Source organism: Sipha flava, unplaced genomic scaffold (assembly GCF_003268045.1).
Source record: "Sipha flava isolate LNK unplaced genomic scaffold, YSA_version1 127_pilon_pilon, whole genome shotgun sequence".
Lineage (NCBI taxonomy): Eukaryota > Metazoa > Arthropoda > Insecta > Hemiptera > Aphididae > Sipha > Sipha flava.
In genome coordinates, this window is record NW_020271753.1 from 2,121 (window position 1) to 26,745 (window position 24,625).

General features: G+C 27.5%; 2 protein-coding genes across 2 annotated transcripts; both read left to right on the plus strand.

Annotated features, from left to right (window-relative positions):
• Nucleotides 1–1,595: 1,595 nt before the first annotated feature.
• Nucleotides 1,596–4,161, plus strand: LOC112694342 (cathepsin B-like cysteine proteinase 4). The gene is made up of 6 exons (XM_025569781.1): nucleotides 1,596–1,816; nucleotides 2,642–2,890; nucleotides 3,017–3,217; nucleotides 3,331–3,478; nucleotides 3,635–3,745; nucleotides 3,839–4,161. The coding sequence occupies exons 1-6, from the start codon at nucleotides 1,691–1,693 to the stop codon at nucleotides 4,060–4,062; spliced, it is 1,059 nt and encodes a 352-aa protein (XP_025425566.1). The 5' UTR covers nucleotides 1,596–1,690; the 3' UTR covers nucleotides 4,063–4,161.
• Nucleotides 4,162–19,159: 14,998 nt separating this feature from the next.
• Nucleotides 19,160–24,107, plus strand: LOC112694313 (hsp70 nucleotide exchange factor FES1-like). Its single transcript, XM_025569745.1, has 6 exons — nucleotides 19,160–19,743; nucleotides 20,454–20,619; nucleotides 20,683–20,907; nucleotides 20,993–21,148; nucleotides 21,211–21,431; nucleotides 23,906–24,107. The coding sequence occupies exons 1-6, from the start codon at nucleotides 19,468–19,470 to the stop codon at nucleotides 23,951–23,953; spliced, it is 1,092 nt and encodes a 363-aa protein (XP_025425530.1). The 5' UTR covers nucleotides 19,160–19,467; the 3' UTR covers nucleotides 23,954–24,107.
• Nucleotides 24,108–24,625: the final 518 nt, after the last annotated feature.

Sequence of the window (24,625 nt, forward strand, 5' to 3'; positions counted from 1 at the left end):
TTTTTTGTCAAAAGACTTTTTACTTTTAATTTTTCTCCGTGGAGTAGATGTAGCTATTTTCAATAGATCTTCAAACGCTCTTTTTCAATTTTTATAAAATTTTTAATTTTGCATCACGTTTCATTTTTAGCGTAATGCATATTTTTTAACGCTATAGATTACGTTTTTTACTTCAAGTAGAACATTACGAAATTTTAAACATTGATAGTGTTGATATATCGGATTTTTAAAAAAAATATCGATGTTTTATTTTATTTTATGACATAAAATACTTTAGTTTTAAATCTTAAAATACAGTTAAAACAATTATAATTAATTATAATATGATAATAATCAACGTGAAACTGTGAACCACGATTAAAGATGTCTTTCATCGTGGTCGCGACTGAACGAATCAAAATGAACACACTGTTAAGGACATTGGTCACACTTACGAGTTATAACACATCTTACACTTATTTTATCACGTATTACGAATTTTAAATTTCAATGCCCATTGCGAAACTCGATGGTCGAGTCCTTCGGTGGAACACTCAACACAGAAAACCTCGTGAAAAACTAAAAACTGTGAACTGACAAATTAATAACATAATTAAAAAAAAAAAAAAAAAACATCGAAATAAAAACATTGATTTTTTCTTTGATGTATCGTCGATAAAAAAATATCGAAGCAATGTATCGAACAAAAACATCGATGTTTTTTGCCCATCCCTAATATACAATGACATTTTAGTTGCGTTATTACGATGAGATAAACATTTTGGAACCATAATAAAGTGTATTAATTATCAATTGTATGTAAATTATTTACAATTATTTATTATTATACCTAATGTTATGTACAATTTTTATTTTTGACTTTTGGCACGCTAGGATTGATTTAATCCCGCTATGAGGTGATTGCCAAAGGCAAATTTGAGTTGAATTAAAATTGGTTTTATATACAAAATAAAATTCACAGAAGGTGGCACGGTTATGGCACTGCTATATTCAATTATTTTTAACACATCGCTGAATAATATTGCATCGTTTGTAATTTAACAAAATGTTATATAAACGCAATGATTTTTGTCAAAAATTACATTGTGTACAAAATAATAATTAATATTTAAATTAAAAATACTATTTTATGCGATTAGTTGTTTAAATGTAGAATACATATTATTTTAATTGTGTTATTATATACATATGTTTAATTATTTTAATATGTTACGTGCAACAGATATTTTTCCATTGATGTTGTGTTCATTGATTATTATTCATTCTTGATTCATTCTAATTCTAGTGATTTTATGTTCAATAATTGCAATTTTTAATTTTATTATCTTTACATAGCACTTTCGAGTTTATCATTTATATTCTTAATTTCGTAGAAATCCAATAAAGTAATTAGCATATCAAAATCAAATTTTAAGTGGTACTTTTACACGTTGGGTTATTTATTATTCATTAGATCAATATTGCTTAAAATATATTTTGTCATAATTCATTATAATACGTTATATATTCAACAACTAATAACTCAAGAGTGTTTTTTTTTGAATTTCGAAACATGAGTATTTATATATATATATAAACAGTATAAATAGTTAATGTTTGTCATTAATTTAATCATTCATCGTTGTACCTGCTTATTGTAGGTTGCATCTTTGAACATTAATATCTTCTGATATATTTCAATTTAAAAACAATGACTACGGTTAGTGTAATATTTTTATTGTCAGTGATTTTTTTTAGAGTCCATGCAACAGAAAAGGCATACTTCTTACAAGAAGATTTCATTGACCAAATCAACGAAGTCGCTACAACATGGAAGGTAAGTTGCTTATAACCGACATCCAACATGTCGTTAAATCTTAACCCATATTTTAATATGATGATGACCTTATAATTTGTATCCAGTTACTCATCAGACACTTCCTTGTGCAATTCACTTTTTTTTTAATATAATTATATGATTGTTGACATACGTCGCCGTTCATTATCATGGATTGATTTAATAATTTGCCTCCCTTATGATATATTTGTCATTTTTATCCTAAAAATATCACATTTGAACCACAAAATGTCCTGACATATAAATATTTTCTCAATATTTTGTAATTATTTTTTTAACATAAAAAATAAGTAATAATAAGCCTAATAATTAGTCATAGTTAATGTCTACACATATATTTGTTCTATTTTTTTTTTAAATCATCAATAATATCTTAATACATTAATTATGACATTTAGTCACTTTCCATAGTTTCAATGGTCGAGAAATTGAGGTTTTCATGCAACATTAGTTGATTATAATAATTTTCATTATTTTTTAATTTTTTAATTTTAATACGCATCAAGAACTAAGTTTAATATAATAAATAACCAATTTCATTAATAATGTCCATAAAACATGTTCAAAAATAAAACACATCATAAACACAATTCCTACCACCGCTACTTTATATTATGGAACATGATGTAATATAGTTAAACTGCATGTATACTTACCGTCGGATTATTTATTTTTTTTTATGACATGTTATCGTTTATAAAGAGAGTGTTAGTGTACATTTAATAAGTTAAAAGCAAAGTACTCGAAAGCAATTTGTTCTTAATCGTTTAATACATACTATACACGCATCGTATACTTTATTAGGCCGGTGTCAACTTCGATCCAAACACACCAGTGGAGCATATGTTGAGACTTTTGGGATCGAAAGGTGTGCAAAAAAATAAAACCCTTAGTCCAGAAATGTACAAAACACACGACGTCGCTTACAAAAACATGCAACATCCTCCCCATCATCCTCCGATCCCGCCGAATTTCGATGCGAGGCGACATTGGCGTAAATGTGACAGCTTGATCGGAGAAGTCCGTGACCAAGGCAATTGTGGATCGTGTTGGGTGTGTATTATTTTTTTTAAAAAAAAAAAAAAAGAAAGTTAAAAAATACGACAACAATAGTATTATATTGAATGATCGACCATTTTGATTGTTGACTAATTTTGGTTAAATTAATGGATTCTCTAGGCGATGTCTACGAGTTCAGCGTTCGCTGATCGTTTGTGCATAGCCACCGATGGACAATTCAATGAACTACTATCCGCAGAAGAACTGACGTTTTGCTGTCATCTATGCGGTTTCGGTTGCAAAGGGGGTTGGCCGATTAAAGCTTGGGAGTATTTCAGAAAACATGGTATAGTTACCGGAGGAGATTATCAATCTTACGAAGTGAGTAAATTATTCGAATTGTATTGTTATTACGAAATGTTTCGTTTGTCATTCGTTATAATCATCTCAAATGTAAAAACATAATAGAATGAATCTAAATAGTCCGTTTTTAGGGCTGCCAACCATACAGAATCCCTCCGTGCCCTTATGATCAATCGGGCAACAACACGTGCAGTGGTAAACCAATGGAAAAAAATCATAGATGTACAAGGATGTGTTATGGAGATAAATATATTGATTTCAAAAAAGATCATAGATTCAGTATGAAATTAATTTACATAATAAAATAATGTTATAATATGATTAATATGATTTACGAGTATCATATATATATATATATATATATTACAGTAAAAATTATAATTGTGAACATATCATGTATATTTATTTAATAAACTAACACTTTAACAATTGTAGCTCGAGATGCCTATTATCTAACATATAATACAATCCAGTTCGACGTAATGACTTATGGGCCCATTGAAGCGTCGTTTGATGTCTACGACGATTTTTTCAGCTATAAGTCAGGTAAAACTTAAATCGACTATTGTTGTATACAATATTGTATCTTCGAGACTCGGTTTGAAAACCATTTTTTAATCCAAAGTTGATTTTTTGTAGGAGTATACGTCAAATCAGATAATGCGACACTCTTAGGTGGCCATTCGGTTAAATTAATTGGATGGGGTGAGGAATTCGGAGTTCCATATTGGTTGATGGTTAATTCGTGGAATGAAGAATGGGGAGACCGTGGATTTTTCAAAATTCGCCGAGGCACAAACGAATGCGAAGTCGATAATTCAATGACAGGAGGTATTCCAGTGGTCCACAATGATTCAGTTTAAAAAATAAATAAAAATGTAATCTATTTGTTAATTTAATATTTATTAAATAAATGTTTAGTAGTGTCGATGTTTATCGATTAACTCATGTTAGTGTGAAATGTTCGATGCAAATGTTTTTCTTAATTAATGTATTACTATTCAGATTTTCAAATTGTGTATATCGGCAACAGCGTGTTGTGTTTACTGACGAAAAAAACACAAGAAATTTTTCCCTTACACGAAAAAACATTGAATCATATGTATGCTTTTAAAGGGTTGCTGTTAGTTGAGACAAATTTTTACGATGTATCGAAATTGGTCATACAATGAAATAAAATTTAATATTAATTTATTTATATTATGTCGTCTACGGAAAAACCAAATTATAATACATAGTTTGATCAATTTGATTCATGTAGTAACATTGTAAAACAAACAGACTTACAATTGCAGTGTTTCTTTTTTTTTAAATTCTATAATTTAATTTTATTTGGTAATTGAAGAGATAAGTGCAAAAATGAGATAAGTCTACATTTAGAAATTTTTCAGGGTATGAAAAAAGTTATACATAATTTAAACTAAGAATCCAAAAATCTCTTCGGTCTTTAATAACGTTAAATATGTACATATTTAAAAACTAATTTAAATCGAATCTTTCACTAAATTATCTCTAAAACTTAAACAATGTTTGAATTTTTCAAAACAAAGGCTGCCTGTATTTTCAACTATAAGATAAGAAAAAAATTATGTTTTTGTCTTTTTGAGTATCCAAATTATATTCTCTGAAATGTTTATACATAGAAACTTACTTGTATATTGTAGTATTGCAAATAACAATCTTAGTTGAAATAAAAATGTATCATAATAATTAAATTTCTTCATGTAAATTTATATAATGATAATAATACACTAATACACAATTTGTAGTAAAATAACATTAAATTATAATGTCACAATCACAACGAATATTCACACTGAATATATTCATATTGTATATATAATACGTATATTTTATATGTTTACTGAAAAAATTAGGTAAGTCCGGACTTGTCTGGGTTTTGCACAGAAATCGAGAAACAAGACAAATTCATCTCATTGTTATTTCCATTGATATTGACTTGCCTCATTGTTGACAATATTATTAAAGAATTTTTCCTTTTATTTGAAATATTCAATTAGTAATTTTCAAAAAAACTAGACTTGTTTGGTTTCTGCACTAAGCTTAATATGCGCTTAATCAGATGCGTGCCTAGGAAGTGGTTTTTGGGGGTTGAAACCACCCCCTAATTGACTTTCTTAATTTTTTTACCATATTTTATTTATAAAATAAAAAAAACATATATTCTATTATATTACACAGTCACTGTGAAATATAAATTTATACATTAATATTTGACTAAAATTTTATACAGATATAACGTTTTATTTTGAAATAATCGAGTTGGTCACTCAAATCTAGAACATGTGGGTTTTTTGGTTTAAAACATTTTTAATCGGCGGAAAAAATGCTAAACCAAATTTTAATTATCATTAAAATAATAAGAGAGTATAATACGAGCAAAATAATCAGAGTAGCATACCATTAATTTCCCCTTTAAAATATTATAAAATATCTATAATATTCATAGCATTTTTTAATCATACTTGTATATTATTATCATATTATTATACTATATTATATTTACTTATCTGACTGGCCGTTTCGTAAATCACAAAAGAAATTTATAATAACGTTAGCAAATTAAAATCTCCCCAAAACAAAATCTTGGACACGCCCCTTCCATTGATGGTTGATGCCTAGATATATACGCGCAAATTCATAGTTCTTGTCCATGAATATAAAATAAATACAAATATAAATATAAATAAATTAGTTAATTGTTTATTGTGTCACATGCATTTAGGTACTCTTTACACATTAAATTTTTTTCAATATTTATTAGGGAATGGGTTTTTAGCGAATATTTTAATTGCACCTTTATTTAACCTTCATTTAAAAATAAACTCGACGAAAGTTCATGTTCTATTCTTGACTATAATATTATTATTTGATAGTAACTTATTAAGTATTTATATGTTATCAACTTGTAGGTTGAAACTGCAAAACGATAGGTTTTTTGGGGGTAGGATATGTTTAATATGCCATCGAAACCAGCAAAAGAAAAACAATTATCATATCCCAACACAATGATTATAAAATAAAAAATATTATGATCGATTGGTTGATTATAATCGAATTAACAACCACTAATTTACTAAGTAACTAATTAGTCAGTGTCCACTACTATCTGGCACGATTATAAAATCTATGTAATTTCAGCCGGAATGTGCTGTCAAAAGAATATAGTGTGTTGTTTTTTTTATTTTTTTTCTATGAGAAATATCCAAACAGTACACGCCCGTTTCGAAAAAAATATCTTTACCTACGAAAAAAAGAAAAGTAGTTGTCGTGGTTCAATGTACGAGTGGACGTTGAAATAAAAATACACGTCTATCGCGCGTATCCCATAACACATTGCCATAACAGAACCCAATCAATATTTTATTTTCAGGTGATGCGTGGGTTGATTGTACGTAGCAACTCGCGTTGCTGACATGGTTTTGCAATGACACAACCATGTACATTTAATACTGTAAGTTTACAAAAATAACCGAGTACTTATTAACAGTGGAAGTTTGAGTAATACAATATCGAAGTGACTTTGAGAATAAAACACAATTATTTTAAAATGTGTACAATTCATATAGGACATATGGACATTGTTAATATTACTAAGAAACTGTAACTAATCTTTTAATGGTGCCAAATCTCGATTTTCTATACGTTTAACTGTCGTTTTGTTCAAACATTCTGATAAATGCATTACATCGTTTTTCCATCAAATAATTTTTTTTTTTTACGATACAATCATATTTCATTATCAATGCTGAAAAGTGTATGTTCCGACGAGATTATTGAGTTCACTTTTCTAAATGTCTAAGAGTGTATACATATAAACATCAAATAGATATAGAAAATAATTTTTTAAGTATTGAGAAAAAAATGTTTTAATTCAAATCACATAATACTAACAATATAGTTACTATAGGCAATACGTGACATGAAGTAGCGACAAGAACAAATTATTTAATTAAAGCAGCGAAGCCAATGGGCCTGGGAGTAAACCAGGGCAAAAAAATATTTAGTCATGACTAGGAGAACAAGAGATAATTCAGACTTATAAGTTGAAAACTATACCTTTCAACAAGTGAGTGATTTCAAATACCTTGGGGTGAACATAAATCAACACAATAATATACATAACGAAATTAAAATAAGGATATCTGCCGCTAACAAGGGTTACTATGCTTTGGAAAAATTGTTTAAGTCTAAACTCCTCTCTAGACGATCAAAAGAACGCCTGTACTTGTTTTTTACGACTAGTATTAACATACACGTGTGAAACATGGTCAACTACCAAATGTGATGAGGAAAAAATAGCTTGTTTTGAAAAAAAAGTACTTAGAAGGCTGTATGGAACTATTTTAGAAAATTAAGAGTATAGAAGAAGAACTAATAGAGAATTACAAAAAATTTGCCAAAAATCCGGTATTAATGCTTACCTCATGAGTAAACGAATCGAGTGGGCAGGGCATGTACGGATATTAAATGGAACCATAAAGAAAGCTCTGGAAGGAAAGATAAATGGGAAAAGACCTAGGGGTCACCCTAAGCAGCGCTAGACAGACAGGTCAACGATGATCTCAACAAGTGCACCCAGGGAGTGACAATAGCAGACAGCGTTAATAGATATAGATGGAGGAATGTAGTAGAGGAAGCGAAAGTCCTTCAAGAACAGTAAGAGCTCAAGAAGAAGAATGGTACTAATAATTTTTGATCAAATTATCGAAAGCACGTTGGAATTTCGCTTTTATTCCGCTTTCATTGTATTCCATAACTACGAACATTTTTTACTTTTGCTGCTCATGTTTTCTCAGTGACCAGTCATTATTAGTAATAATTATAGCTATAATAGTTATAACTTTATTAATTTTACCATATTCCAGAACAATATTACACTTTATCGAGTTTAATGCATTGCACCTTTATCGTACATAGGTAATAACTCCACGTATTCGATTATATTATGAAGTTGACAATAATTATTATTAATTTCTAACGAGATTTATGAAATTATAAACATTAAAATGTCAGTAAAATATTTTATTGATTACCTACTATACCCTTTAATTTTTATTATTCATTAATAATACATTTTACTTAAATTGGCGCATTATATAATATTACAATAGTAAGTATAGTATTACAATATTATTTTAGTGTCAGCAGTGGCGTAGCCAGGAGTTTTGAATGGGGGGGGGGTCTAACTACTTTTTTGGATAAGTAAGGTAAGAGAGGATATGAGAATTCAGCCTTAACCCCCCCCCTCACCATCTACCACCAAGTTTCTAAACGTGATTCAAGCATTTTATTATAGTTTTAAAAATATTTATTAATATATAATTTATAATAATAATAATAATAATAATTTTGGTTTCAGTGTTCAGTCACTTGCTCCACTCTGACAGCTGCATCCTCTTAGGTGAATTTCTGGCAAATTCAGTTATTATTTCACTTTCATCGAATTGCTCTTTTTTATTTATATTAGCCATAGCTAACCCATTCAGTCTGTTTTCCGACATGGTGCTTCTTAAAAAAATTTTTAAGCGATTAAGTGCTGAAAACGTTCTTTCCGGAGTGAAAGAGGTAACTGGTAACGTGGCGAATAATTGTAAAAGTATTTTAATGTTAGGTCGAAGATTGGTGTGATGAGAGAGTGAATCAAGAGCAGAATTCGGTTTTGGAATAGTATTTTGACTCCATTGTTGCCTCCATATGAACAGGTTAGTTCTGATTGTAGATGAGATATCATCATGGAGATCTTGGACATATATTTTAGCAGTTTTTATAATATTTTTATCGTCATACATATTTAAATTGGTCGGAATAAGTCCTTCAAGTGGCATAACATCAATAAGCCTTTGATTAAAACGAGCATTGATTCTATTAAATAGTCAAGATACATTATACATATAAACACGGCTCATGGGGGGGCTATAGTCCTCTTAGCCCCCCCCCCTTGGCTACGCCACTGAGTGTCAAAATATAGATAAGCATCAGGTAAATATCAATTTTACCGATTGCAGATAGCAAAAATAATCAAAACTTAGGAGTCATTATATTTATATAAATTCTTGTCTTCAGTGATTATACACTTTAAATACAACGGTTTCAGAATCTGAATAATACATATATAATATGTATATTTATATAATGTTTGAATAGGTACTAAACGATTATAATGTTATATAGTAATATTGAGGTTTCGAAAATATTTTAAATAACAGCTGAATGTACATCAATTAATTATTATTTTAATATGAATAATACGCTATCGTGTATCTTATTGCTATAAAAATAATGCATATGCACGTTGTAAATAGTTAGACGCTCTTCCGTAGAATACCTATCAATAGATAAAAAATTACTATATTTTAACGAATCTAAAAGAATTCTATCCGTTTAAATATTATTTTAATATTTTGTAATGGTATAATTTTTGAAAAAAATCTTTTATTTGTGTGCGTATTATACTAGTGGTTTGTTCAAGAATTTGTTTCCACAGGATTATTTTAATCTTTTAATTTTTTTGTAACCCAAAGTCTTAATATGAACTAATGTTATTCATATCATGTTTTAAATAAATTTACATAATATTTATAGCTCGAAAAACAAAATAAATAAAACCTATTCAGTCTAATATAATACTATACAATAGATTCTTTTTATTTTTCGAATGATTTAAAATATTATTTTTAAACCTTATACTCGTATGTATGATAATACATATATATTTATTCATTATTTGCTAATCCGAAATATTAGTGTCATATATCCGAAGCACAGAAATATAAATATAAATATGATATGAGTTTTGAATACATTCATTCTAATTACTAAAGTCTTAAAGTCTAAGTCTAAAATTATAAACAATTATAATACTTAATATTTACTTATTAACCTGCACATGTATACACATGTATTATTATACTATGTATACATAGTTGATTTTTTTGTCATAAATGCATATGTATATATATGTAATCTTCAAAAATCACTGTTGTGTTTATAAAAATACTGTAAATACTTTTAACATTTATTTTGTCTATATATTAATACTCCCCTTATCGATTTAATCTATCTGACCTCTAAACAATTAAGTATTATTTGACTAAGACCAATACCAACAGATAACAAAGTGGGCGCCGTTTCATCGTGTTTACTTTTTAATACATTAAGTAAATACAATAATAATAAAAAAAAAAACTACAATCATTATAAAGTGAACAATTATATTGTTTTAATCAGTGGCGGCCCAATGTATGATAGTCGAAGAGCATGAATTATTTATGAGTACCAATCCAATATACAGGGTGTTTCGAACATAGTTGACAAATACAATAACCTTTGTTCTAATTATCATCATTATTATTATTATTATTATTATTATTATTATTATTATTAACATGGAAAATATAAAATACAAGTATAAAATAAAAAATAACCAATTACTTATAGTATAAAATATTATTAAGTACAATACCAAAATATTTAAGATTATAAGAGATATTTGTTATATGCTGTTGACTTTAGGGCATAACATTCAATACATTTATCACCCATCCCTGTTTTAGAACTGTTGTAGGCAGTCGCTCCTTAAAGTCTTATTGAACCTCTGGTTTCAATTCTTAGTATTTTTTCGTTTTTTATTAAAGGTTTTATGAAACATTCTCATAAAACCTTTAATAAAAACGAAAAAATACTAAGAATTGAAATCATTTTTATTTCATTAGCCAATCAAATAATACTGCAGTCCTACGAAAAACTCAAAAAAAAAAAAAAAACTCAAAAAAAAAATAGTAGGTATATAATAAAGTTTATTAAGATGAAAATATATATTTATGAATTAATTAACTTTCTATAATTTTAAACTTTAAAACGTATAAAATAAATATCAAATTGTGATAAATAGTTGATTATTATTTTTAAATCATACCTATAAAAATACTAAAAATAGTATATATAAAATCTCACATTATATTTTATGGGTTAACAAAAATAAATTTAAAAATTGTTATTACTATTCTTGTAAGTGATAGAGCAAGTCTAACTATCCTTAAAAAATAAACTGATCAAACTTTTGATATTTTAAAATTAATTATTTATTACAATGATTAATTGCGTATATGAACATCTGCAGATATATTTTTGCATTCGATTCATTCTGAAGTCAAAAAAAAAAAAATAATTAAATATGTATTTATTTAGTATTTTATTAAAAATATGTAAGTTCAATAATGAAATTTGATTGACAACATTTGACATTTTTCAAATTTGTAAAACCTAAGATAATTGAAAAATCATATAATTTTTGCTATAACTAAAAATGGAGTTACTCGTATATATTTTCGTGATTTCAAAGAAAGAATAGTGATGTTCTAACACTTTAATTGTAGTTATTTAAACGCTATTTACTATGAATTATCGCTTTAATGTTCAATAATTTTAACAATAAAATATGATTTCTTTATTTACATAGCTTTTTTAAAAATAAAAAAATAAAATTTCTATTCGCAAAAATTCCAGTAACTCCATAAGAAATTGTTAAAACAATTATTATAATCTCAATAATAATAAATTTTTAATCCGTGGTGTCATCTAGTGATAACCTATGGTGATCGTTAAATTCAATCATGTTTATCGTGGTCAGTACTTATATGTGTTGCTTATTTAGATAGTATAACATTTTTTTTAATTTGTTTTTAATTTTGTAATTTTTAATCAGTCAGATTCGTTTAATGAATTGTTATGCGTGCCTATACTTGTACAGTATTATACTATTATTCATGGTTCATTTGATAAATCGTAAGTTTTTTCGAAATAGTATGTTCAATATTTCATCCAATAGATTTACAGTAGGTATATCATACAGCTACAAAAACACCGTTACATAAAATTAATAAAATTAATGGTTTTAAACACGATGAGTAAACTTTAATTAATAATCAATAATTGTTTAATAACATATATATATTTCTTTTAACGTTCTAACCTAACGTTAGACAACAGATACGTACGTATAATTAAAAGGTCATTAACATGCTTGCCTTAAAGTAATCTATGCACTCCTTAAAAATATATACTTTGATAAATCTTGAAAGTTTTGTTATTACAAATGTCAGGCTGAATAGCTGTTACATTTGATAACACATTGCGTTCCAAAAATTATTTTGATCGAAGATCAGTTGTATAGAACTTCAAAATGACCTAAAAAATTAGGTTTTCATTTATGTTTATACATTTTTTAAACAAAACTCTACTTATAAGCACAAAAAATAAAAATAATCCTCGTGACTAAACATGTAAATTATCGGTTATTAAACCAATTTTGAATATATGATATTAAAAATAAAATTGGCCCGTGAAAATTATTTTGTTCAGCTCAAAATACATTAGCTCTGGTATGTTTAATATTTTGCACTACATTTTTGAGTTATAAAACCCAATAACTATGAACAGTAGTGTACATTCAAATTTTCTAGGGGGGGAAGGGTTAAAGAAAAATAATGCTCTTCAAAACCTACCTATTTATAACAACCATTTTTTTTCAATAATCAAATATTTAAAGGCAGTGGCATAGCCGGAGGTTGGGGGATAATGGATTATAACACCTCCCTTAAATGTATCTCTTATTTTGTAAGATAGGTAAACAATCATTTTAAGACACAGGTATAATGTTATATTATAATATGTTATATTATAGGTATAATGTTACATACGTACGGCCAAACATTAATTTGTTTCGGTGAAAGATATAAGCGCCAAAATGAGATAAGCCCACAAAATCCTAGGTATGCATAGTGTGTAATAAATGTAGGTAGTGCAAATGTATAAAAGTACAAATATTTGAAAAAAATGGGATTAAAAAGTCAACCAATTTATTAAATTCATATTTATTTGTATTTATAATGTATATCACAATTCATTATTGATATGTCTTTTATAAAATCATAATTTTTAAATAACTACTTACATAGAACATTAATTTTGGCACTTATATTAGATGTTAGGTATAACAGGTATACAATATTAGATTGGGGCATGTGTACAACAGATTTTGGCGCAAATGATCGGTAATTTTTGTACCTTTGACGATTATGTTATATATCCATTTGTTATAAGTAGGGCTGAGATTTTAATGTCCTTAAAAATTGCAAAAAATGACCCTAAAAAAATGCATTAAAAATTTTACAAAAATTACATTTTATGTATATAAATATTTTATTTTACTTCATATATTAAAAAATAAAAAAATATTCTTTATTGTTACAATAAATCACAAGAGCATGCCTCCTGTTATTCCTCAATAAGATTTTGTAGATATACATATTTTTTTCTTGTTCTTAAATTTGTTCTCTTCGTTATACTCCATTAATATATTTGTCTCTTGATATATGTTGTTGTATGGTAAAACGTTTTTCAACAGCAACTTTTACGTTGCATACCTTACACAACAACACTAATCCGTCGATAGAAAAATCTATAATCTATAATTTTAAATTCAAAACACCAAAAATAACTTAAAAAACTCTAAAATGCCCTAAGAAATGAGAAAAATTACCTTAAAATCAAAAATTTTCATAAAATGCAAAAAAATACAAAATAAAATTTCTTATTCTAATTTTAAACTTAAAACATATTTGTAACAAAACGAGCATTGTACAGAAAGCTTCAAAAAAAAAAAAAAAATGCAAAATGCATCGAAATCCCGGCCCTAGTTATAACTATTATTTCATACATATTTTTTAGAAGCTTGTATTAAAATGGTTGTATTTATGAATTATTAATTTATATTTATACAATTATGTATATTTTAGTGAACATAACAATCATAAATTATGTTTTTACTCTTAGCTAAGAGCTTAACAATAAATATTTATAAATATCACTTTATAACTTTTTTTTGGCACTGAGGGGGGGGGGGTTAAACCCCCCGTAAGTACGCTACTGACTATGAATCATTTTATCAATAACATAGATATGCGATTGCTGCTGATTATTATTTATAGGTTTTTTCTTCAGGTTTTCGTTTTTTTTTTTTTATATTGAAAAAATAGCTGTAAAAATTGAAATAAGTTGCAAAGAAAATAAAACATTCGTATGTAGGTTTCCAATCTTATCAGAGATGACTCATTAGATGACTTTTTTGGATTTACTACTCGATAGTGATTTCAGAAAAAAAATCATTGTAAAATCAATGCCAATCGATAAAATTCCGGCAACGGTATTTTTTACTACTAATTGGTCATGACGGCGATTGATCTTTTTTCTTTAGCTTCTCTTACAGATTATTATTAATAAATAAATATGTAGATATTTGTATATATATATTAATACATTTAGAAGAAAATCATTTTTTCATATTGAAATCCGAATCAAGGGAATAACTGTTCAAAGTATACTCAAATATTTTTCTAAATTGATTTTTGTCTGAAGAACTGTAAAATAAAATCGCATTCCAACTTTTAAAAAATATAATCACGCATAAACATTCAATACATATTGTTAAGTGTTTTTCGTAGAAAACAATATTGGCTTATAATTAGAGCAGATGACCTAAATCTTGATTTAACCATCTATTTGATTGTTTTAAAATATGAAATTTGTATAGCCAGAACTATTAATTCTATTTAGCTAAATTAAAACATCAAATAATCTGAAAAATGCCTTTTGATACTCGCCGGGCTTTGAATTAATTGAAAAAAAACAAATGCAACTTTAAAAAAACCCTTTTTGTATAGTTATAATTTAATTTGTGTGTTTATATCTCTATATAGTTGTTAAGTTTTTACGGTTTAGACCCAACTAAATTAATTTTATCATATAGAACTTAACGGTTCGACTAATTAGAACCTTTGATTTTGACCAAAAAAAAAAAGAAAAGAAAATGAATATAAATATCGTTTATTCAATACAAGATTGATCATACCGTTTAAGTGATTACACTTTAAATATATTTATCACATTAAGTGTATAGCTACTTAAACTGATGCAGACGGTGATGTTAAATAATCTGTCACAATTTTGATGTTATTATATATTGTCAACGAAATTTTGGAATCATGCGGGTTATAGAGGAAAAAAATAACCAACGACAGCATGCGGTGGTCGAGAACGTTGAACAATATCACGCACGAATCGTAAAATAAAGAAATAAAACAGTAGTTATAAAAACCTACTTGTAAAATCGAGTCATTATTCTTTTCTCTCATCGTCCTCCGCCGTCGTCGGTTATCATCGTCGTATTACTCGCATGCCGCGTAACTCGTATCATAATAATATTATAATGTCGTCGTCAGCGCTGATATTAGTAGCGTATGACTAATTACAATAGAATAAAACATTGATGATTACTAGAGTTAATATATTGATGACCTAAAAAAATCACAAAAAAATGCACTAAAAAAAAAATAAATACTAAAATGCCATAAGAACTCCAAAAAATTAACCTAAAATATGACCAAACAGTTCTGCTTAAATAACTGAAAAAAATTTAATTTAAGAATAACAATTTTTATTAGAGATATGAGTATGAAACTGGGTTTCAAAGTAATTTAAAATGCGAATTGAATTATTAATAGACAATAGCATATAATTCAATTTTAAGTTTTAGTTTTAGGTATAAATATATATATATATATATACCTAAAATGAAGGAAAACGACCCTTAGGCAGACCATGCTTAAGATGGGAGGACTGTGTTATTAAAGATGTAAGAAGAATAGAAGATAGTTTGCAATGGAGGGAAGAAGCGGAGGATAGAAATAGATGGAGAAATATATACTTGGAGGGCTGGTCTTAAAGGCCGTTACCCCAAAAAAAAAAAAAAATATATATATATTGCATTTTAAGCCTTTTAGACTTTTAAGAGCTTCAACAAAACTTTTCTAGCCTTTCCGATCTTTTGAAATTTCCAAATTTTGGATTCATCAATCGCTGTAGTATATTTTGCTTCTCTGTCAATCCATCACTACCAGATTCTTCACCACGTATTTTATAATTGTTTTGTCTACTCACCACATGTGCCCAGCCCTTTTTCGAGCCTTTTGGCATGTAAAATATTTTTTATGCTTGGTTAATTATATAATTCTTCTAATTCTGTGTTTTTCCTTCTTTTATATTTCCCTGAATGCTTCAGTTTCTTGTTCGACCATAGATATTTCTTAGTACCTCTTTTTAAAAATATTAATTAATTTCCATCACTCTTAGTTGTTGACCAAGTTTTGTAAGCATACATGATAATTGGTCTATTAGGTAAATAAAATTATTAAATTATTAAAATAAATTAAAAAGTAAAAAGAAATAAGAAAAATTACATTTAAATTAGTATTCAACAGTAATCAAAAAAATTTAAATAATTATATAAAAATATAAAATAGACGTTAAAAAAAAAAAAAAAATGCAAAATACAATTATTATATTCTGAATTAAGGAAGTAGGTATGAAATAAATTTTAGTTAAGATAGCATTATATAGGATCAAAGGAAAAAAAATATAAAATTCATCAACATCCTAACTCTACTGGTTACCCAATATTGTGAAGTATTTGCAGAATACTCACAATTGAGTGTTTTAAGATTTTTGGTATACTGAATAATTTTGCTTTGATCTCATGCTAATTCTTTTATAACGTTACAAATAAATACAAAATTATCATTCAGCGACTGTTGTCTGAGATGCGAATAATAACACTAAAAATAAAAAATATGGGTAGAACTGTAATATGTTAATTGAAAACAAAATAATTAATTAAATACATAATCAAAATGATAGAATTAACTTTTCGGATATAACACATGTTTTTCAATTTAAGTATAATAAAATTATATTTTGGCAATCGTGATAATTGGTTGATTGACAAAATAACTGTGCAACAAAATCTCATATTTTTTATTAGATAATACAGTATTTGGAATAGTCTATAAAATATATTTGAGCACGTCGGAACACAATAAAGCATTCTGCTTATATGCGTAGTATTACCACAGCAGACTAAAAGTACGATTCCACCGAGAAACGCGTGTAAAATCGATCAAAAATTTCTATCAAAATTGATATAGGATAAAGTAAAATCGCAAAAACGTAGAAACGCTTTCAATGGGACACTTAATTAGCGTTGCCCAGCGTGGACTACATATATGTAGTATATATGCTATAGCATCACTGGTGATCAAACGAGGAGGGATGAGGAGGATAAATCCCCCCATGACCTTTTTTTTAATATTTTTTTTTTATATTTTTTATATTTTATCCATATTATACATAATATAATATAGGTATTCATCTTTTTTCTATTTAAAAAAAAATATGCTATACTTATTAGTTATTATACAGTCTCTAGGCTAGAATAAAATTAACAGTTCAAGCATAAAACACTAAAATATTAATTGAAACAAACTTTAATAGATTTTTTTTATTTCTTTTATAGTTAAATTATAAGAATGTATGGAATTTAAATTTAGTACTTAATGCTTAACATAATATATTATATTATTATATGAATTGTGTAATTATATTATTTTAGAGTCGTCTCAATGGTTTAGCCACTATGGCTGTTCATCGTGGGGTTGTCCATATAACTGCAAACGAAATACTAGACGAATTAGCAAAAAAAAACTTGAAAAATAGATTTAATAATTAAAAATATCATTAATAGGTATATTTTATGTTTGAAAATAAAGATTTTTATATATAGTGTTTGTTAAAAAATAAGCTACATAACAAAACAACATAACTAACAACTACATAACATGACAAAATCATTTGACTGCTACTGCATAGCATTATAAAGATGCTATTGATATACGAGTAGTTGGTTGATTCAAAGAGTTAACTCGCTTAGCCGAGTTGAATGTTTTGATTCAGTATGAATTTTATCAGAAAGTCACATGCCTTAATGTTTCCAAAATAAATATTTCGTTGCAGTAGTTCAACTACGATTTAAAATCATGAGTCGTGAGTTCGATAAACCTTAGTAGAAACTCGTTTTAAATCATTGTTACTATACCATCGGTTGATATATATATAAAGATAAAATTAAAGTACCTATATTATTAAAAATGCACATATTAAATTAAGAAATTAATTAATATTAAGTATGGAGTTTAAATTTGATTTTTGAGCACCATGTTCAATAGTGAATTCCAAAAGGTATCTACTTTAAGTCTGAAAACAACACAGTATAAAATGACAAGGTACTTAATTAAAGCATTTAATTTTTCATTTAATAAATTGCTTTTAAATCATATTTTGTAATATACTGTTAAGTAATCTATTACTCTCGTCGAGTATTTTTCAAATAATTGTCAAAACGCATTAAACATTTAAAAATGAACAAAACTGTTAATACGAATCGAAATAAAAATCAGATATACGATACATTCACCTGTTGGTGTCTAAATTATAAATCATAACTGGCAATCTACATTCTTGAGATCGTAAAAAAAGCAGAATTGCAAATCATACGATAGCCTAATTTAAGATTTCCGGCCAACAGACATAAATTGTATCGGCGCATGTACGGGGACATATGACGCAGATAGATACTTATTTGTCGTTTATTTATTTTTATTTCGTCACGATTAATGCAATTCATGTAATTAACTTAGTTGGTTATCATCGACAGTTATTAAAACTTTTGCGAGCAGTTGAAATCGAAACTGCTTACGACTTTGAAATTGGTCAAAGAATGGAGACAGCAACCATATCTTTAACCGTAGTCGTGAAACGATGCTGTTGTCAGTCATCGTGCATGAAAAACGAACCGTGTAGAACTAGTACAAGATTTGACAGTTGATGATTGAACTCAACTCAAAGGAACCGAGTTGTCGGACACGAATCTTTTAGCGGATTTCGATTTCCCGACATCGTACCGACCGCGGCGGAGCTCGTCGTTGTTACGGGTTATCACCGCCGCGGTACGTGTGATAAGGATAAGTGATAACGGCCCTGTTGATTGTGGCGCGCGAGCGGTGGTTGCTGGTCGGCGGCCCAGTCGATACACATACAATCTCCGTTGATCGACCGGTGCCGCACGTCGTCGTTTTGGCCACCGCACACACGTCCGTCCGTGCGCGACGTCCGATTGGCCGTTGTTGATCGATTTCCGCCGTCTCGCCAACTAGCTCCCCTACCCACCCCGCCACCTCGCAACCGGGCCCCTTCGGTACGCGCCGTGTCTCTATACATATCTTCCGGCGCGTTCGCCCTACCGGTCCCTCGCCGATATCGCTGCCAACCGTTCCCGTGATCGGACCCAAGTGGAAATGGACAGCCAAGACGACACGTCGCGCCCGCACGACGACGCCACCGCAGCCGCCGACGACGCTCGCCAACTCGTCCCGATGATTATGCCGCCGCCGTCGCCGCCCGCACCTCCGCTGACGACCGCGTCCAAGCGCGACGACGGTCAGGCCACCGGCATCGAAAACCCGTCCAGCGTGCGCAATCTGAAGGACATACTGCACTATACTACGCAGATGACGGACGTCGGCGCCCAGAACCGCGATGCCGGCAAGAACAACTTGACACTGGCCGAAGAGGTGAGTAAGCGGCAGCTTTTGTCCCGTTACCGACGAGCTGTTAGGACCGCACACTGTTAGATCGTTTGTCTGTAGACCACACGACCATGACCGACACGTTCGATATCGACCAATTGGTACAACGTTGCCGTCAATTCATTATATTTTATTCGCGTTAACTGCGTTCACCATGTCAAGCTCGATACTAAACGTTATCGATTATTGTTCATTCGATGTTTACTTCATTATTTTGTATTTTTATCATCTCTTTCAAATTTAATCTGCTTCGATCCTAGTAATATCACTTAAGTTATCACACTTCATGTTCTATAGATTACAATATTTTTTGTTTTACTAAATATATATTACATTGGTAGATATTATTATTTTTTCTTTGTGCACTGTATCTAATAGATATGTGACCAATTGCACATATTGAAAATCCTAATATCGAATCATGTTCTCTATTTATGTTCATAACCAGTGATCTAGGATCTAGGAAATTTGACGACTGGGGCTAATAAAAATGTAGCTTCCTTTCATAGGTGGAAGTACAGGGTATGTTCATGACTTTTATTTTTCCTTAACTTAGAACGCCTTTACACCAACAGCGCTTGAAGCAACAATACCCACTCACCCCTCCCCATTAGATTTGGTACTGTTCATAACAATAATGCTATCATAATCTTATTCTCAAATGAGTAGTTAAATTTTTTTTATTTTGATTTTAGAAAAAGAAATTCCTTACAAATGTATTGTCTACCATGACTGTTAATGTGCACGAGGAAATGAACAATTCAATTAACATTATATTAGACTCTAAAAAAAAAGTAGAAGAATATGAATATGCATTTGATGTTATTGGAGAATACATCGATAATATTGATTATGCTAATGGTAACTTGTTAATCATTCATTTTTGTGTTTCTATATATTAATCTTATAACAAGAACGTATTAGATTTTCAGAAGCTCGGCGGTTTCCAGGTAATTATACCAGGTTTAAAATCTGAACACGCATCTGTACGCTGTAAAACTGCAGAAATGATAGCTACAGCAGTTCAACACAATCCATATTGTCAGGATAAATTCATTGAAAATCCAGCTTACATGCGCATGTTGATTAGTCTTGTGGAAAGTGATATTGTGGAAGATGTACGTGTGAAAGCATTGCATGCAATATCGGGTAAAATGTTTTTTGTTTATAAATGCAACTTAAAATATTCTTGTTACTGTGTAATTTAAAAAAATTTAAAATTTTATGTTTATAGGTGTTGTCCGTCATAATTTGAAAGGGTTTTGGAATTTCATTGGTCTTGGAGGTATTGATTTGATTATCTATGCTCTAAAATCATCAAGTGATAAATTGAAGATTAAAGCAGTATTTCTTATATATTCTACTTGTCATATGGGCAACGACATAGCAGGTAAATAATAATAATGTTAAAATGTGTTGTTTTGGACAGTTAAATTGTAATGTGTTTTACAGACATGTATGTTGATAAGGGAGTAGTTCAAATAATTTGTTCAATTATTATGAATATGGAAAAGACTATAGAAGATTATCATCATGAATTGGTTTTCTCAACATTGAATCAGATGCTCACTATGTCACCTAGCCGAGTCAAAGAAATTTGTTCTTCAACAAAAGATTTAAAACAAGCTTTGCTATCATTACAAAACTCATACCCAAGTGACTCAAAATATCAGGCAAGATTACTTAATAAAATTTTAAATAAACAAAATTATAGTGGCAATAATTTTGTCTTGCAATTAAGAGCAAATAAATTAAAAAAAAAAAAAAAAAAAAATTGCTTCTGTGGATAACTTACATTAAATTATATTATTAAATTACCTTACCTGACCTTTTAGAGTTGTATCCAATATAAAATATTAAAACTATATAAATCTATATCAGTGTTTGGTGAGAAGCTTTTTTTTTTATACATTTTTAAAATTTTAAATTATATGATTTTTAAAATTATAAATAGTTGCAAACAATTTATAATTAAAGTATTTAAATAAGTTTTTGACAAAAGTTTAAATATATTGCATTTTTGAAATATTTTTCTAGTCAAAATGTATTTTAAATTTCAATAATGTTATCAAAATGATTAAGGTAGTGTTTTGTTATACTTAAATGTATACTTAAAGTCAATTAATATTACTGATGGATTATTTAAGAATTGTATGTGTTACCCACCAACATGATTTAATATTTACTTTTGAATATCAATAACAATAATAAAAATTTGTATTAGTATATAAAAATAATAAATATATATTTTTTTATCTTCTTTTCAAAACAAATTTGTACTAAGAGACATTTTGTCCACTACTTTATAATATTAATATTTAATTTATTGTCATATAAATTTAGAAATCAATGATTAAAGAACTAATATGTATTTCTGGTTTTATTCATTATTAATTTCGAGTACTGCTTACAGTGGGTGTATTATATGGTTTAATAACTAAGAATATGTGTTAGTATTTTATAATTATTAATTTTTTATTCAGATATGTTTGAACTTATTTATTTTTTTTTCTTGAATTTAAATATGAAAAAAAAAATCAGTATAAATTTTATCTCTACATTCAAACATATCTCAATTGTATACTACCAAGATATTAATCATAGGTTAAAATTGAAATATGTTATATATATGTAGATTAATTTATATTATATAGATTATATATCTAATGAAGGTATGAATTAATTTTTTTTAAGTAAATTCAAGTTCCTTAAAATTTTACTAGATAATCAACCAGATTATTATTTTGTTTTATTTATATTATTATTTTTAATTAAAAACAAATATAACATAATTACAAAGTGTTATTAGGTGTGTAAATAATTGATTAAGAGTTTTAAAATATTTCTAATTACGTATAAAATATTGAAAATAAAATAATACTCTAAGCAAGAAAGTTTATTTTTTACTCTCAATTTTATTTTTAATAGTTTAAGGTATTAGAAATGATAAATAACTTTTAATAAACTATTTATTTGTTTAATAATATTTTATTGTTATTTTATAAGTATTAACTATCATATAATTTAATTCAATTTTTGTTTTAATTTTATGTATAATATATTATAGGTATATAATAGATATTTTTACTCAAAGATCCTTTAATAGCTTTGTTTATTATTGGATATTGATTTTATAATCATTTAGTATAAATCAGTCAGATATGATATTTTTTTTTTTTTTTTAATTCAAATAAGACATTTATCAGGTTATAGTTTTCAAAAAGTTAAAAATTTAACTTTGATTACAAATATTATAAATTTAATTTTTATGCATAATTATAACTAGCTATTTTTGAATAGTTTTTATTTTATTTTTTTGTCATTTTAAGAACTCTGTATTTATCTTCGATAAGGTAAATACGAATATTATTTATTATTATAAATTATATTTTTAGTGTTAAATATGTTGTAATTTCAGTTTTTTACAAATTAGTTCAATAATATACCATTACATATTATATTTTTATAGCTAATTACCCTTGGTCCATTATACTTGAGAATGATTTTGAATTAGCTTTATTATAATATAAGAAACTAGATTTATAAACTTTATTTTATGTAAACTTGCTATTATTTTAGTTTAATACCATGATTTGGTTACTAAAACCTTATCATTTGGTTAATGTATTGAATCAACAACCAAACAAATTTGTGTGTCTAAGGAGCATTATAGCTTACTAGATTATTTATTTATTAATCTATACATTTGTTATTTCCCTGCTAACTACTTGTTTTGTTAAGGTTCTAAAATACCACATGTTTAAACTCGTATTTAATTGCTCATTTGTTAAATGTTTACTATATATTTAAACAAGGGTGTATTTGAGGGGGGTGGGTGGGTGAAGGGGTCATTTGCCCCTCCCCAATAGCTCATATTTTTTTTAATATAATACATTGATTTGTTTATAAAATGTAATGTATAAATAATCAAGAATATAAATTACTAGTCTGTCATTATAATATGTTATCATTATAACAGAAACATGAGCTGTAAGTAATGAACTGTAAATTATTTTTAAGTTTCTGTTGAAGAAAAATTAGTTTCGTTGTCCCCACCCCCATGGCCGCAACTCAAATACGCCCTTTTATTTAAATCTAAAATATTTATTATTTGCAAATTTTAATGAAATATGTTATTATTTTACAGGATGAAAAGGATCACATTTTGTGGTTGATGGAAACTCTTACATTATAAACGCACAAAGAAGCGCATTTCGTTTTTTATATTACTTCTCTGTTTTAATATATATTATTGCTTTTTAAAAGAAATTCAACCTATGGTTATAATATAACACTATTAATATTATCTTGTGTACTTTTTTATTCCCTTCAAAGATTTCCACTGTCAATAGATAACTTTTATTATATAATTACCTTCTTCTCTAAGTATTTTTATTTTGTAAAATATTATACTGATGTAAAAATTGTGCTATTTTGCATGCATGTCATGATAATAGAAATATAATTTAATAGATGGGACATTTACTTATAAAAACTATCTTAAAAATATTTGTTTAATCATAAATGCTAAATTTATTGTTGTTTATTTGTGGATTAAAATACATTATTTAGAAATTACTTTTATTCTAAACATAGTGTTTAAAAGTTTTAATTTCTATTACAATAAAACAGTGTTCTAGCTTATTATCATTTGAGTAGTTCTCAACACATTTGTTATCATAAAACGTTTCATAACAATTTCATGTTTTAATATTTTAGTTAATTATTTCATTAATAATTTTGATATATTCCTATTGATGTAATTGTCATATAAATGTGCTCCCAAATCATTCAAATATTGATTTAAAATAGAATTTGTTGGTTATTTAATTGTTGCTTACGTAATTTTTTAAAAATCTTAAATACA

Excerpts from the sequence above, each read along its gene's own strand:
- LOC112694342 (XM_025569781.1), top strand. The coding sequence starts at position 1,691 with ATGACTACGGTTAGTGTAATATTTTTATTGTCAGTGATTTTTTTTAGA. Across the intron at positions 2,891-3,016 it reads GCAATTGTGGATCGTGTTGG|GCGATGTCTACGAGTTCAGC; the intron begins GTGTGTATTATT and ends TGGATTCTCTAG. Across the intron at positions 3,479-3,634 it reads CAAAAAAGATCATAGATTCA|CTCGAGATGCCTATTATCTA; the intron begins GTATGAAATTAA and ends TAACAATTGTAG.
- LOC112694313 (XM_025569745.1), top strand. The coding sequence starts at position 19,468 with ATGGACAGCCAAGACGACACGTCGCGCCCGCACGACGACGCCACCGCA. Across the intron at positions 20,908-20,992 it reads AGCATTGCATGCAATATCGG|GTGTTGTCCGTCATAATTTG; the intron begins GTAAAATGTTTT and ends TTATGTTTATAG. Across the intron at positions 21,432-23,905 it reads CAAGTGACTCAAAATATCAG|GATGAAAAGGATCACATTTT; the intron begins GCAAGATTACTT and ends ATTATTTTACAG.